Raw genomic sequence first — 15,621 nt, 5'->3', positions numbered from 1 at the left:
TCTAAATAAAGTAAAGGTAATCTTGTGGGGGACCTTGCCCTTTTACTTGTGGGAGCTTATGCTAGCTCAGGATAGTGAGTGTCAGAATTGAATTGAATGGTAGGACACCCAGTTAGTACCCGAAAATTGTCAGAGTGCAGAGGGCATAAGAGTTTTACATTCATAAAAAGAAGCGATGGCTCAAAAAACTGAGAAATACTATAATAGCCCTTCTATCAAAGAGAGTGAGTTTCACACAGACACATTTGCCCCCTACCTAGACCAAACTAGGAAAAACACTAGGAGAATACACAGTGAGTATTAACTTATGCTTCTAAACGACCCATCTTCCTTCCAGACTACTACCATTAGTTCATCTGATAAATATTTACCTGATTGTCCTCTAAGTACAAAGGTGAGTCTTAGGTAGTATGTGGGGATAATATGGAAAATGCGTTAAACAGGATAGATAAAACTGCCACAGAAGAGGTATGGATCAAGTGCTATGTTCAAACACTCTATTTAAAGATGTGAAGTGGGAAAGGAAAGGGCAGAAGAAGGGATTATCTACTTCTCCCAGAAGTCTGGAAACACAGCAGGAAATCAAAAAGCTAATAAAAGAAGCCTATACCTTGGTCTCTAGGAGGAAAAAAATGAGCAATCAGTTAAGACGTGTGCTCTTAAGACAGTACTGTTTCCGTGTAATAATACCTCACAGCCTTCCGGAATATCACCAATGCTCACCTAAAGGACTTCCTATGCGTCCTTGGTGAAAACCTGACATTTTCTACCAGCTACTGAGCATCTCCAGAAAGACTAAGGAACAAGTATTTCACTGTCACCCACAGGAAACTCCAGAAGCACAGGGAACGTATCTGTCTTGTTCACTGTTCAATCCCTAGTGCCTAGCAAATGCACTTAATAAACGGAGCTGTATGGCTTGCTTAGTGGTTAAGGGCACAGATCTGAAATTCTGTGCTTGGCTACTTTTGAGGGAAAGAGAGGAAAATGCAATGGGAGGGGGCTTTAAATTACTGGTAATGTTTTATTTCTTAAGCTGGGTGATGGGCATTTGTTGTATTATTCTTCACACCTTTTATATAATTATTTCATCAGAAAAAGAAGAAAAGAACACAGGCTTTGGAATCAGACAGAACTGGATTGAAATCTTAGCTCCAGCACTTAACTGGCTGTTTCCTCAGGGAAGTCACCAAGCCTCAGTTTGTTCATCCATAAAATGTGGTGCTGAAAAGCTTCACTGAATGGGCAAGAGGATTAATTAAGATGACAGATGTAATGATGCTAAGCGAAATAAGTCAGACAGAAAAAGCAGAGAACCATATGATTTCACTGATATGTGGTATATAAACCAAAAACAACAAGAGAACAAGACACACAAATGAGAAACAAAAACTCATAGACACAGACAATAGTTTAGTGGTTACCAGAGGGTAAGGGCCTGGGGGGTGGGAGATGAGGGTAAAGGGATCAAATATATGGTGATGGCAGGAGAACTGACTGGGTGGTGAACACACAGTGGGATTTATAGATGATGTAATACAGAATTGTACACCTGAAATCGATGTAATTTCACTAACAATTGTCACCCCAATAAATTAAAAAAAAAGAAGATGACAGATGTACAACGCTCAGGACAATGCCTGGCACACGTTAAATACAATATGGTAGTTGTGATGGTGATGATGATGATGAGTTTGAACTAAAGGAGCTCAGTGAGCACGGGAATGGGCAAGAAAATCTGGATTCGGGAACCAGCTTTGCCATTAGCAGTGTAACCCTGAGTAGTCACCGACTCTCTGGGCCTCCATTTTCCCATCAGTTTAAAAACAATGGACTAGATGATATGAATGCTTCTATTCTATAATTAATCTAAGCTATCCTGTAGCACCCCTAGGAAACAGACCTTTAACAGACGAAAAAGTGCACATTATATTAATTAGGTCACACACCCTCTAGTACCCTTGAAGTGGCAGACAGATCTCCAAACCTGTATGTTACCTGTTTAACTGTGTATGGGAAAGCGATTTGGCAGGAGCATTCATCTATCTATAGGAACAAAGTGGGACTCACCAAGCCAATACGGGGTCCAGGAATTTCTAGAACTTGCTGACTTATAGTCAGCATTTCCTAGCTTTTTCCCTTAAATAACTCCTTTCATCATGGCCTTGTGTAGGGTCCCAGCACCCCCAAACCTTTAGCTAGCTCAAGGTAGTATCATTCATCCCTATCTCCATAGTAGTCAATCCTAAATCCGCTCAATTGTGCACAATGGAGGCAAAACAGTTACCTTATTCAAAATGAGCCAAGCCACTGTTCTCTTTATCCAGCATCAAGAAACCTAGAATTTGGACCTCCTATATATTTTTTACTCTTGGCAACCGATGTTACAGAACAGTATACATTTGTGAGAGAACCCTTAAGGTTTCTTGGAAAGAGTCGTGATGTCTGATATTAGACAATTAACACACAGCAGAGCTCTCGGTGGATTACCAGACAGGAGAATGCCTCTTCTGCGAAGTCTAATCAAGTCCTGTACTTTATGTAATTTATTTTAGTTAGTTGCATAACTCCCAGGTACTTAAATCTTTTAGAAGATCCAATGCCTATCTAATTCCTATGACTTCTGGGCCTTTCTGGACACCGTAGAGATGTCTGTCTTTTCCCTAGTGTCTCCAAAATCCCAAAACTACCACCAGCATAGATGTTCCCAGAAACTTTTCCATTTCTGAAGAACTCTCCTGGATACTTTATAGATCTCCACATCTTATCCTTGATCTACTATGTTAGGCACGGGGAAAAATGAATTAGATATTCAGTAACTCAGATGTTCCTTGATAATCAAAAGGAAAACAGGTCTCACTCTTGCTTGCTTTTGAGAATTTTGCCTACCTTAATATGCTAAAGACCTTGATCCTTCTCAGAATCGCCTTTTTAGAATCACCTTTTCAAAATTTCGCTTGTATCCCACTACTCCAAGGCCCTCATGAGTTTCTGAAGGAACCTACCCTAAATTCTAGTCTGCAGTTCAACTGTTAAACACAGTAATCAAAATTAAGTCAATCACCAACAATAACAGGCCTACTAGTTTCCAAGAAAGCTAAGGACTTGTTGCTGCCTAATCAGAATCACTCGGGATCCCTTAGCACAATTCAGGCCTTCGACAGGTATGCCGTGTCACCTTTAAAGTCCCCTCCTTCACCATAACCCTTTCAATTCTTCTTAAAACTCATCAGAACAAAGTTTCTCCTGGTCACCGTCCCCTTCTGCTTTTTCCATGGACCCCCTACATCCCCAGTGATATTTTCAGAAGAGAAATACCAACGGTCTCAGGAAATTCAGATTTCTTCACAGCTCAGCTCATCAGGGCCGTTCTGGCTGCCTGGGCAGCAACAGGCTCCTGCCAAAGTTCAAACCTGCAACCAGGTCTATTCCAAACAGGGCAGGCCTCAGAAACAAGAAAGGAAACACCTTGGCAGGGAAGGAGGCATCATAAATACAATTAAAGAGCTTTACTTTGCTTGATCATATAGACAGACATATACGAGTAAGACAGTGGTACCAAAGAGTGGGAATAATTCAATTTATTTATATCAATATTACCTTTTAGAGTGTGATATTTTTATTCATTTATTTATTCACCTCTTACCTTGGCTGTTAAAGATACGAGGTAGTTTAGCACTCACCACAATAAAACAATTCCATCCAGTTTGAGGTAATTGTATATAATAAAAGGCCTTTTAAAAATCAAAAAACACATAAAAAAATCCAAGAGCAATTTCCTTTGTTTTTTTGTTGGGTTTTTTTTAAGGAGGGCGCAGCTCCCAGTGGCCCATGTCGGGGATCCAGCCGGCACCCCTTGGTGTTATCAGCACCACACTCTAACAAACTGAGCTAACCGGCCACCCCGCAATTTCCTTTTTTTAAAACAACTTCAAAATTAGAGCAAAAGAGACAGATTACAGTGAACTTGGGAGAAAATGAACATAGTATTATTTTGGGTTTCCTTTTGGAAGAGTAGTGAGATGATACTGTAATAAAGGATTGCACAGATGTGATCTAGTTAAGAAATGCATCAGTGAATCTAAACTAGGACTTTTTGATTCCCTTCTGCCTACCCACCTAACCTTAAGTGAGACTACGAAAAAAAAAAAGAAATAATAATGATGATGCAGGTTTAAAACTAAAATAGGCCACTTTTAAGTTAATTTTAATTAAGAAATGAATGAGTGCCTTAAATATAGGGAAAACATTTTAGAATTTTAAAATTCTAAATTTTAAAATATTTAAAAATTTAAATATTTATAGTAGCCTCCAATCAAAAAGGTCCCTTAAAAATGGCAGATATTTTTAACTGATATTTTTAACTGATCTAGAAAATAAAAATTATTTCCATAAAGGAACAAAATCCCAAGCTCTTCTCCAATTATTGTACCGATTAAATTTTATATTTAATATAATATATAGCATAGATATTTTATAACAAATAACTAGAAATACATTTCATTTAAAATTATATATAAAATATAAGTATACAGTATTTAACATAAATATTAATTATTATGGAGGACAAAAATATTATCGTTTGTTAGCCAGCCATCTGACAGTCTCTCTTTCCTCTATTTTGCCCGAGAATACTGAAGTGATCTATAAAAATAAAAAGCACGGCCACAACAATCCCCAAGGAGAGAAGGCCTTCTGATTCAGTGCAACACAACATGCCATAGTTCTTTCTGTCTGAGACTCCATGCTCCGAAGTAGGTCATCCACGGGAAACATAATTCATCACCATAGAACAAATTATCTAGATGTATACAGCCTAAAAATGTCTTTGTATTTTCATCACATCTTTTGAACATCTAGTTCTAAATGACAGCGAATTCCTAATATTCCCGAAGCGGAAGTAACACTCTCTGGTTCTAATTACCGCCCTACCGGCCATATTGGCTCTTTTTCTTGATAACAAACACTGCGTGCTTCAAAGGGACCTACTCCTCATTGTTATCAGCTTCTTTATTAGGAAGCCTGTTGGCTCTTCCAAAGTCATTGTAATTAGAATACACAGGGAGGAGGAGGGTGAATAGGGAATTATTTTTTTAACTGGAAAACTTTAGCATTTGAGGAAATAGCTGAGCATTGTTCCAAAGGAAAACTGTGTTGACCATGTGCAGATGACGTGGGTTACAGAAAGACTAATGCTGTGGTTTATCCCTCTCATACCAGATCCACACCAGTGCCCAAGTGGTGCCAGAGGGACAAAGAAGACCATGGAGAATAAGTCTTAATACGTATGTGAAGAGGATGTAGAATACACTCTCTATATGAATAGACTATGTAGGAGAGAATGTTTATGGCCAAGGATGCTTGAACATCCTTGGCCATAGAAGATCACCCAGGTACGAAACACAGTATAATTAAAACTGAACAGTTTCATCTTCAAATATCATTCTAACAAAGACCAGAATGGAGAGCAATATGGCTTCAAAAGGACCATAGAAAGTTTTTTTTCTAACTGCTAGCTTATTCCTGAAGTGTCTTTGGCTCTTATCCCTAGCTTACACCTGAAAAATCTTTCCCCAACCTCTTCAAATCTCTAAGATGACCTCTGGTGTAGCAAGGAGAAGTTGACCTCTTTTGGCAAAGACTATACTTCCTGGCAGCCAAGACGTGGAATAGACATGGCAGCGTCATTGAAAGTCACTGGTCTACTTTATTGCCAGAATATAGGAATCTCCCAGACAAAATAAAGCTGAGGAACATGAACAAGAAATTGGATGCATGCTGCCCCTTCAAATCCTAACAATAACCACATCAGACTGAATTTAAGAAAGGGAAATGACTAAATTTTTATGACTGAGAGGAGTGGTTTGGAAAACAAGGAAGTCTAAATAAAATGAACTAGCTCGAACTCATTCTTTCGTTCAACAACTATTTGAGTGTCTACTTTGTGCCAGGCCTCTTCTAGGCTCTGGGGATAGAGCAATAAACAAGACAAATCCCCTGCCCTCACGAAGCTTGCTTTCTAGCCCGAGTAACAACAACAACAACAAAAAAACAAGAACAAATATGCAGAGGAGTGGGGATAAAGCCTGAGTCAGGGCCTTCTCGCAGAGAAAGCAGTGAAGGAGAAAGTAATGTAAGAGAAAGCAAGGGCCAGATGGTGAAGGACATTGTAAGCTTGCATTAAAAAGTTTGGACTTTATTCTAAAATGAAAGGAGAAATCATCAGCGAATTTTAAAAATGGGTAACAAAATCTGAGACATTTTTAAAGATGACTCTGTCTGCTACATGGCAAATGAATGAAATTAGAATCAGGGAGACCAGTTAAGGAGGTATTACAAAAGTCTAGGCCGTGTCAGTTAAAGCCTGAACTTGTCGGGCAGAGACTCCACTGATAAACTAGTCAGTTAGACAAATCGGGTAAGAGCTGCCAGATTCACTTAAAAAGAGGATGACAGATCCACTTTCTTAATGAATGTGACCAGCAGAAAACAACTATACCTCACTTTAACTTAAAAACAAGACCTCACTAAACGAAAACGATCCTGTGAACTTTTAAGGTAGCTACAGGATTCAGATAAAAAAGGTAGTAAAGCTCATGCTAATTTTATTGTAACAAGAACATCTGTTAAGCATACCAATACATATCTAGTTAAATACAAATTCTGGCCAGTGAATCTGACCATGAAAAGCTATAACCTGAAGAACTAAGTTTTGTGTGGTCGCATTTTTAAAGATTTTTAAAATGTTGTTTTGTTTAAAGAATGGTAACAGACTTTTGTTTTGGCCTGAATGGTATTCAATATGTTCAATAATTAAGATAAGGTACAGATATTTAAAACACTTTGACGTTCTCTGCCTTAACAAATACCTTAAAATGTACAGACAGACTAACTTCTCTGATCTAAGCACTACACAGATATTAAGCAATTAGTTAGCAGTGAAGCCTGGACAGAATTCAGATTCTGGATGGGCCAAGAAAAGATCCATTTCACCTTCAGAGTACAGTATAAGTTTAGCCAACAGAATGTTGAAACCATCATAACTATTTCAGAGCTTCAGTGAATGAAGCTGTTCCTGTGCGGTTTAGGCACAGACACTAAGAGCAATAAAAGGCGCAGAAGTGATACAGAAGGACCAGGCTTTACAATAATACCAGAGCGGATGCTCCTTTTTCTTTGCTTTCCCCCCCATTCCCTTTAGTTAACATCTTAAAACTACAACTGAATCACTACCACTTTTTCCTAAAAAAGTGGTTTTCCTGATAAATTCGTGTGTCAGACCAGTATTAAAAAATAAACTTGATCACACTTACGTTTACCTAGCATTTGAAGTACTACAAGCTAGGTTAACAGCTGTCAAATATGTACATTAAATCTCAAAAAGTAATGCTTCAAACATTTCCCCCCAAAATATAACTAATTAAATATAATTTAATGTAACTAAATTACATCTTTTAATACAATTAAAATTACATATTTCAAATAAGTATACCTCTAATATATTAATTTTTTTACTAGCTTCAGGTGTACAAAGCAATGTAATAGTTAGATATTTACATTCCTCACAACCTCTAATATTTTTAATTGTGAAAAGACGTTATATATATGGTAGCTGGCCTAGAGCTTTTGGTACCACCCTTTTTAATAAAAATATCTTCCTCAAAACCTAAGGCTTTCTCTTGTATCAAGTTTCTCCCTAGGATTAAAAATCTCTTGCATGCACACTTTTATCAACTCTCTTATTCGCTTTCATTTCTGTAGAACATAGCTTATAAGTTTTCTAACAAATGTTTAATGTTAGAAAATATTCTTTTATGTATTTCTAAATAAATAAAACTGGTACCATTTTACCTTAAATGTTCTAAGGCTGACAATATATTTTATATATGTGTAGCATTTCTATTAGGTGTTTTACAGACTAATAATTATATGTAATTGCTTTCTAGATTCAAAACTAATTAAAAAACATAAGCTTTTTTTGTTTTTTAAAAAATTAGTATTAAAAATTATTATACTGTAAAACTATTTTATGATACAGTTAGGATCAGTTTAATCCAGGGGTGTCCAAACTGCAGCCCGCGAGCCATTGTTAATTGGCCTGCAGCAAATTCCAAAAATATATTTAGTTTACTTAAATAAACCAGGTGAGGCAATACATACTTCACCTTGAGTGAGTGGCCCAGCTGTTTGTGTATCTTACCGCACATGGCCCTTGGTGAAAACCGTTGAAAAAAGTTTGGACACCCCTGGTTTAAGCAGATCACCTACTCACTTTCCTTCCCTTGTTTTTCCAAATGCATCAGCATGAATCATGTTAAGTAACACCTTCGTGGACTTTGTCAAGGAAGTCCATGCAAAACACAGATTAAGACATAGCTACAGATATATATATATATATACACACACACACACACACACATATGTATATATATGTAGTTATAAAGACTAAAATTCACAACTGCAAATCAAAAAGTAAACTAGGTCTGGTTAAGTTTACTTGTGACTTCTGATTCTAAAGGAAGATTTCTCCAAAGAGCAGGTGAACAGAGATTTCAATGAACACCAAATAGTACTACAGAAGAGGGTAAAAATGTGTTAGCTTTCTTCTTTGGGAGTTCATCACTCAGTGACCTGAAGGGGCTTCTCTAGAATGGAATGGGGTTTAGAAATACAATGTTTCAAAACAGCAATGGCAGAGCAGTAACTAATGTACTGGAAAACAAATAATCCAATCCTCAGCAGCCCACTTTCCTATTTTAGTCCTACCAATCCAGTCATGTAACTTGCACAGTGATATCAAGAAGTCCCTAAAGTTCTGTCCCCAAGTCAGTGAAGAGAAGAAGGCATTTCTCTTTTATCTTCAAAAGGTGAAATCAAAGAATCTCTAGGGGTCTCATATGTATGTGTGTGTGTCTGTTGGGTCTCATGTGTGCCTGCTGTTATTTACAAATTTATTCCAAACCGAATAGCTATGGATGTTTAAAAAGGGAGAGGGAATTAGGCTTTCGGGAAACAATAATTCTTTCAACTAATTATTCATTCATTGAGCACTTGAGTAACTTGAAGTTGAGAGTAAAATTTTGAGGCAATGCCGAGTACATCAGGAGTCAATCCAATGCCAAGTACAAACATCGCTAAAAACGTTCCATACCTTCACCATGTCAATGCTTAGAGCAAGAGAAGGCTGGGAAGGCAAAAAAACAGAAACCTGACCTTGCCCACAAGTCGAATAGTTCTGCACCCCTCCCCCAGCTTCCCCGAGCCGGCTCACGACATCCCAATTGGTCAGTCTATTTCAGCACCTGCCTGGCAGTGACAAGGGAATCTCCACGGAAGACGAGAGGATCTGAAAGGCGGCGGCCTCGGAAACGCTGAGGCCCAGGAGGGAAGGATTAGAAGAGGAAAAGGACAGGACTTTCGGAGGGATGAGGCCGGGCTGTCAGAGGCTAATGGGGACATGGCTTAGGAGGACAACTGGGGGACAAGGGAGGGAGGTCTTAGGAGGGCCCAGGTGAGGCAAGAGGTGGAGGGCCGCCTGCAGACAGCCGAAAGGGCAGAGTGAAGGGGCTGGGAGCACCGGGGATGCGGATGGAAGAGACCGGGACGGCGACGGGCGAGCAGGCCCGGGACGGCAGGGGCAGGGGCGGCAGGGTCTGCGGTGGCCGCGGCCAGCCCCGGTGCGCGGACTCACGTTCTCCCACCAGCAGGATCCGCACGTCTTTCTTCATGTCGACGGCTCGCAGGGGCCGGGCTCGGCCCGCACGCATGGAGCGGACTCCTCTCGCCGGGAGCGCCCACCCCAAGGCGCCGCTCTCCCCGCGCTGCCGGCGCTGCCGGCCAGCCTCTCCCGCCGCCCCGCCCGAGCCTTAGTCACCCGGGCCCGCCGCGCCGCCTCCTCGGCTGCAACCCCGCTCCAGAGCCGGGACAGCGCCAGCTCCGCCTCCTCCGGCTCCGCGAGCGGCGGCGGCGGCGGCGGCGGCGGCAGCGGCGGCGGCGGCAGCGGGGTCGACGGGGCGCCGCGAGGGACAAGCGCTTTCAGAACGCGAACGCTCTGTGGGTTTCAGTAGCGCCCCTGCTGCCAGGCTCGCAGCACCGCAGAGCGGTGGAGTCTTACCCACCCTCCTCTGGGCACAACCGCCATCGTTAAGGTTTAAGCTAGGAATTTAAGTGGCAGGTTTGCGAGTCTGACCCCATGTATTTTACAAAATAGGGGCAGAAGAAATTCCTAATTGTCCATAGTCACGTATCTGCTAGAGGTTCGCAGTGACTCAAGGAGAGAATATTCTCACCGGCCTACCAGCTCCAGGGGGACAGTGACCTGTCTACTTGGCTTTCATAGTATCCCCACCCCATTGTGCATAGCCCTCAGGTAATGCTCAATTGAGTAAAGGATTGAGTACAGGATCGAGCCCTCTCCACTACCTCGCTGATTTTCGCCTGTGATGCGTATAATTTACAAATAGGATTCGTTTTTATGCTGTCTGTGTAAAAAGGTTCGTTTCTTTGTAGCCAAAATAAATGACTCCCCTGGTCTAAACCAAACGAAGCCAAATTTCATTTCTAAGCCAAACTAAGTGACTTGCCGTGGTTTACTTTAGGTAGGGTCTCCTGATATTTCTCTTTTTATGTTTGAATGGTAGCACTATGGTTTTTTAAGCTCTGGTTTAGTACCAGCACTGGGGCTTTCTCGTGATGCTCTTGATATAGAAAGTCGGGACGTTCTGCCAGTGCTTTTCCAGCAATGACCCCAGGAAATGGACGGCTAAGTGGATGTTGTACACAAGCTCCCCATCTGTCATTTTCACGTGGCCAACGGCCACTGCCAGACACAACACCTTCTTCATCTGGAACCTGATGATGGATTTCACTTCATCGACTTTGTCCACCACGTTCTTATTATGAGTGGACAAGGAAGGGAACTCGCCAGGCTGCTTCACGCCTGGGCCCCGGGCTCGTGGGATCTGCTTGCTCAGAGACTCTGAAACCAAAAAGGCTTCATATGTCTTGGCCAGCTTTTTGACCAGTTTCTTATTCTTGTCGAGTTCCTGCAGTGCCTCAGTGTCCATGTGGGGGACATCCACAGCCTGGGCCTCGTCACAGTGCTGCTGGTCCCCAGAACACATACGGAGAACTGGGGGCGGGGAATGGATTTAAGCCTGACGGTGCCCGAGAAGCATTTGTCCTTCTGAGGATCGTAGTTCTTCAAGCTGATCGGCAGCCCCACCATCTCCAAAACTTCCGGTGCTTGCGCTGGTTTCCGTGCAGGACTTCCCTCCCCGCTTCCTAGACAAGTGTCCCGGGAGACTTGCTGCCCGTGTTGCCTCCCACTGCAAAAACTGGAAAAGAGCCTGATATTTCTCCTTATTCAGGCTTACCCAGCGTACTGCTGGACACATAGGTGCCCCTGGATAAAAAGTCTCTTACTGGTTTTTCTAACATTGCCTTAATTTCCTCCTGACCCTCTCCACCTGGTGGAATTTGTTGCTACATCCCTAATGCTGGAACAGTGCTTGGCACAGTGAGATGACAGATAGATAGATAGATAGATAGATAGATAGATAGATAGATAGATAGATAGATAGATAGATAGATGATAGATAGAACGACGAAACACTGTGCATAATGTGCCTTTTTTTATATCTTAAATATTACATAAGTTGAAAGAAAATAAAATGTGCATAACACCAATCCCTCTTTCTCCTAGGAAAAGCCATGTGGTCTAGTGCAGCAGGTTAAGAACTACTGACAGGGGCAGCCCGATGGCTCAGTTGGTTAGCCGCGCAAGCTCTCAACAAGGTTGTCGGTTCAATTCCTGCATGGGATAGTGGGCTGCACCCCCTGCAACTAAAGATTGAAAACGGTGACTGAACTTGGAGCTGAGCTGTGCCCTCCACAACTAGATTGAAGGACTACGATTTGCCTTGGAGCTGATGGGTCCAGGAGAAACACACTGTTCCCCAATATTCCCCCAATAAAAAATAAAAAGAGCTACTGACAAATTGCCTGAGTTTGAATCCAGAGTCCATCACCTAATAGTTACGTGATCTTGAGTGAGTTCTTTTACTTCTCCAAGCCCATCCCTTCTGTGAATGGCAGTAATAAGAATACCCACTTCTGCAGGTGGTTGTGAAAAATAAATAATACATGTTAAGCATTTGGTACAGTGCCAGACTCATTTTATTTGCTCTACTGACCTCATCTATCATTGTTACATCAAGTTCACTGAAAAGTTGTAATCTGCAGGTGTTGAGGCAAATAGGTTTTTATGTTTACAACAACATTTCACCATCTTCATTACGTGATATCCCTAACAAGCATAGGAGAGGAAGCCCTTCCCAGAGACACTCTCTCGTGCTGTAAGGAGGGGGAGAGGAAAAACACACCCCTTGCTCACTGGGAGATAATGAAGACATATTCCAGGGTGGATGAAAATAAGATGTATGGAAATGTGAAATTCAGGAGGATTGATTACCTGATCTTTCAAGGAAAAGTATTCCTCCAATTTTAGTGTTACAAAGTGTTTGAGTTGGAAGCACCCTTACAGAGCACCTGTTAGAACCCCATTACTCTGTAGGTAAGCAAAGCAAGACCCACAGGGATACCATGAGTTGCCAGGCAGTACTGCTGAGAATGAACCCTGGCTCTGCCATCCCAGCATGTGACTCTGATCAAGTCACATTACCTTTCTGTGCCTCAGTTTCCTCTCTACCAAATGAAGTCTTTAATCTCTTCCCAGCCTTCTACCTCATGGAGTTGTTTGGAGGATCCCATGAAATAATGTATGTGAAAAAGCTTTTCCTTAAAAAAAAAATGAATTAACACAAATATATCACAAAAGACAAGGGCCCTTTACAGAGGAGCAAACTCTTTAGGACACTGCTCACTCCAAGCAACACTGTAGAGCTTTGCATCAGCATTGGCAGTGGATGACAATATTAATTCCACGGGGCTTCTTCACGAGGGTGAGAGAGACAGGCCTTCGTGGTGGTGTGCATGTGTGCTGGGTGAAGGCTTTGGCATGGGAAATTCTGGAAGGCAGGGGACTAGGAAGAAGAGTTTATTTGGGAGCTGGGGAGACTGCAGAGATAATATTGTGAACTTTGTAAATAAAACTTAGAAATCCGGACTCAAGGGCTGCAGAAATCAGAAAACCAGCAAGCACTTACAGCAGACAACAACAAATGGTTTAGTACAGAGGCCAACACTCACCACAGGGAAGGGGGGCATCTGACATGCCACAAGGTGCCTCCCAGGCGATGTAAGTTTCTTTTTACAGCCCATCTCCACCTACTGATTCACTCCATTTGTGAAGCTCTAACCTCCTGACTTGCCTTGAGCTTTATACCATTCTCCTATGATAACAGACATCAGGAGTCACTCTGAAGTTCTCCTGGAGACCACATAGCTCCATGGTTAAGAGCCAAGACTGGAAATCTGCCTGCCTACGTCTGAACCTGCTTTGCCAATTTCTAGCTGTACATCATCGGGTAAATTGCGTAACTTGTCCATAGCCTCAGCTGCCAAATGGGAATAACACCTCATGGAATTATTACGAAGATTAATTGAGTGAATATAATAGGAAATCGTGTTTGGTACATGGTCAGTGATATATAAGTGCTGGATAAATATAATAAATTGTGAGGGAAGTGATTTCTGCACATCTCTCTGAGCCTAAGAATAGAGTCCCATGATGACACACACTGCCGCAAAGCATAAGCCAGAGAATGGAGCTGTTGGCAGTGGAATTTACTGTTGGGATATTACAAATTGATTATTGTATACTAAGGAGATTGGATAAAGCCAAGAGGGCAGATTGGTATCTAAAAGGCACTGGTGGAATTTTCCTCTGGAATGCGGCTAGGAAGGAGCTCTACCATCATAAGGCAGGCTTCATGTCTCCTCAACTGTGCAGGGGACATAGGGAGGCCTAAACAAAGTCCTTTTGCCAGGAGACAAGAGGATTCATCTTTTATGCCTATCAAAGGAGGAATTTGCAACATAGCCTCTCCCTGAGTCTCAGGACAGTGGAACACCCAGGGCCAGAGGGCAGGCCTGCTGGGTAGAAAATATGAGTATGTTAAATGAATGACACTGGGTGGAACAAGAGACTGGCCCCTGATTGGTGAGTTAGACACAGTCCTGGGCAGGAGGCCAAATTAGACTTGGGCTGGCATCAGTCCCACCCTTCAGATCTATCTATCTTTTAGTCTCTCAAGTTAAACCCAAAGCAGCATCCATCATCTACCCATGCTTCACATTTTTCTCCCATTCCTTCCAGAAAGATTTCCTTTTCCTGACAAGCCCACTCTGGTGGAGCAGAAAAGTCCAGTGCTTTGATACAGGGTAACTATTTTATCTTGCTTTTTAATACATTTGTTTTTGGTTCAAACATCCATGTCCTCTGCATAGTCACATGGATTAGTCTCTAGAGGACACAGATACTGTTTGCTTGATTTGGCTGCAAGGTACATCACTCAGCACAATTACTTATTAAAAGGCATTTGATTATAACTAACCTGTTGAAAGGAAATTTTTCCAGACAAGATCCTCCTCTGTTGATGAGGTTGCATCCAGTTTTGTTTTAATTTTCTCAAGTTCCTTTCAGATTCAGGTTGTAAAACAAACCCTCAATTAAAAGATAATTGATATTGAGAAGCTCTCAGACTATCCTTCCCCACCATGGCCTGAATTCCCTATGGAATGGTTAAGAGCACAGGCTCTGGAGTCTACATTTCACCTCCAGTACCTTACCAGCTGTTCAACACTGGGCAAGTTACCTAACTCCTCTGAAAAACCGTAACCTCATCGGCAAAATGGAGCTATCTCATAGGACTCTTTTCAGAATTAAATAAGATCATGCAGGTACATTTGCGAAAACTTGGATGGATCTTGAGAGTATCATGCTAAGTAAAATAAGTCAGACAGAAAAGGACAAAAACCACATAATTTCGTTTGTTTGCAATGGGTTTGCTGCCAGAACACAGGTGTAGTGAAAACCACCGTTAAATTTAACCCAAAATGGGAAAGGAAAAGACTCCTATCAACATCATATTGGACACGTAGATTCTACAAGTCGACCACTACTGGTATCTGACCTACCAAATGGGGTGGGATCGACAAAAGGACCACTGAAAAATCTGAGGAGGCTGCTAAGATGAGAAAGGGCTCCTTCGAGTCTGCCTGGGTCTTGGATGAACTGAGAGCTGAACGTGAGCGTGGGATCACCACTGGTAGCTCCCTGTGGAAATCTGAGAACAGCAAGGGTTACGTGACCATCGTTGATGCCCCAGGACATGGAGACTTTATAAAAAACATGATTACAGGCACATCTCAGGCTGACTGTGCTGTTTTTTTTTTTTTTTTAATTTATTGGGGTGACAATTGTTAGTAAAATTACATAGATTTCAGGTGTACGATTCTGTATCACATCATCTATAAATTACATTGTGTGTTCTTGACTGTGCTATTCTGATTGTTGCTGCTGGTGTTGGCGAATTTGGAGCAGGTATCTCCAAGGATGGGCTGACCCGTGAGCACGCCCTTCTGGCTTACACACTGGGTGTGAAACTAATTGTTGGTGTTAACAAAATGGATTTCACTGAGCCGCCTTACAGCCAGAAG

At 41.8% G+C, this 15,621-nt stretch overlaps 2 protein-coding genes across 10 annotated transcripts in view; both read right to left on the bottom strand.

Annotated features, from left to right (window-relative positions):
• Window positions 1–10,003, bottom strand: part of RHOT1 (ras homolog family member T1) — a 54,659-nt gene extending 44,656 nt beyond the window's left edge. For 4 of the 9 annotated variants that reach the window (XM_033090110.1, XM_033090113.1, XM_033090111.1 and 1 more), the window contains exon 1: window positions 9,692–10,003. In XM_033090110.1, the coding sequence (XP_032946001.1) occupies window positions 9,692–9,767 (76 nt within the window). In that variant the 5' untranslated portion in view covers window positions 9,768–10,003. Of the gene's footprint in view, window positions 1–9,306; window positions 9,372–9,691 lie in introns of all 9 variants that reach the window. The other 5 variants (XM_033090107.1, XM_033090108.1, XM_033090115.1 and 2 more) reach the window with 4 other exon arrangements.
• On the bottom strand, window positions 10,003–15,295 carry LOC117012921 (60S ribosomal protein L10a-like). Its single transcript, XM_033089440.1, is given in 5 exon segments — window positions 10,003–11,116; window positions 11,119–11,232; window positions 11,235–11,283; window positions 13,447–13,517; window positions 15,100–15,295. Coding segments are annotated over 5 exon segments (882 nt in total). The 3' UTR covers window positions 10,003–10,664.
• Between the last annotated feature and the right edge of the window lie 326 nt (window positions 15,296–15,621).

The sequence above is a fragment of the Rhinolophus ferrumequinum genome, chromosome 21 (genome assembly GCF_004115265.2).
Source record: "Rhinolophus ferrumequinum isolate MPI-CBG mRhiFer1 chromosome 21, mRhiFer1_v1.p, whole genome shotgun sequence".
NCBI lineage: Eukaryota > Metazoa > Chordata > Mammalia > Chiroptera > Rhinolophidae > Rhinolophus > Rhinolophus ferrumequinum.
The sequence above is the reverse complement of the archived record's forward strand: the minus strand, read 5'-3'. Positions and strand labels throughout refer to the sequence as shown.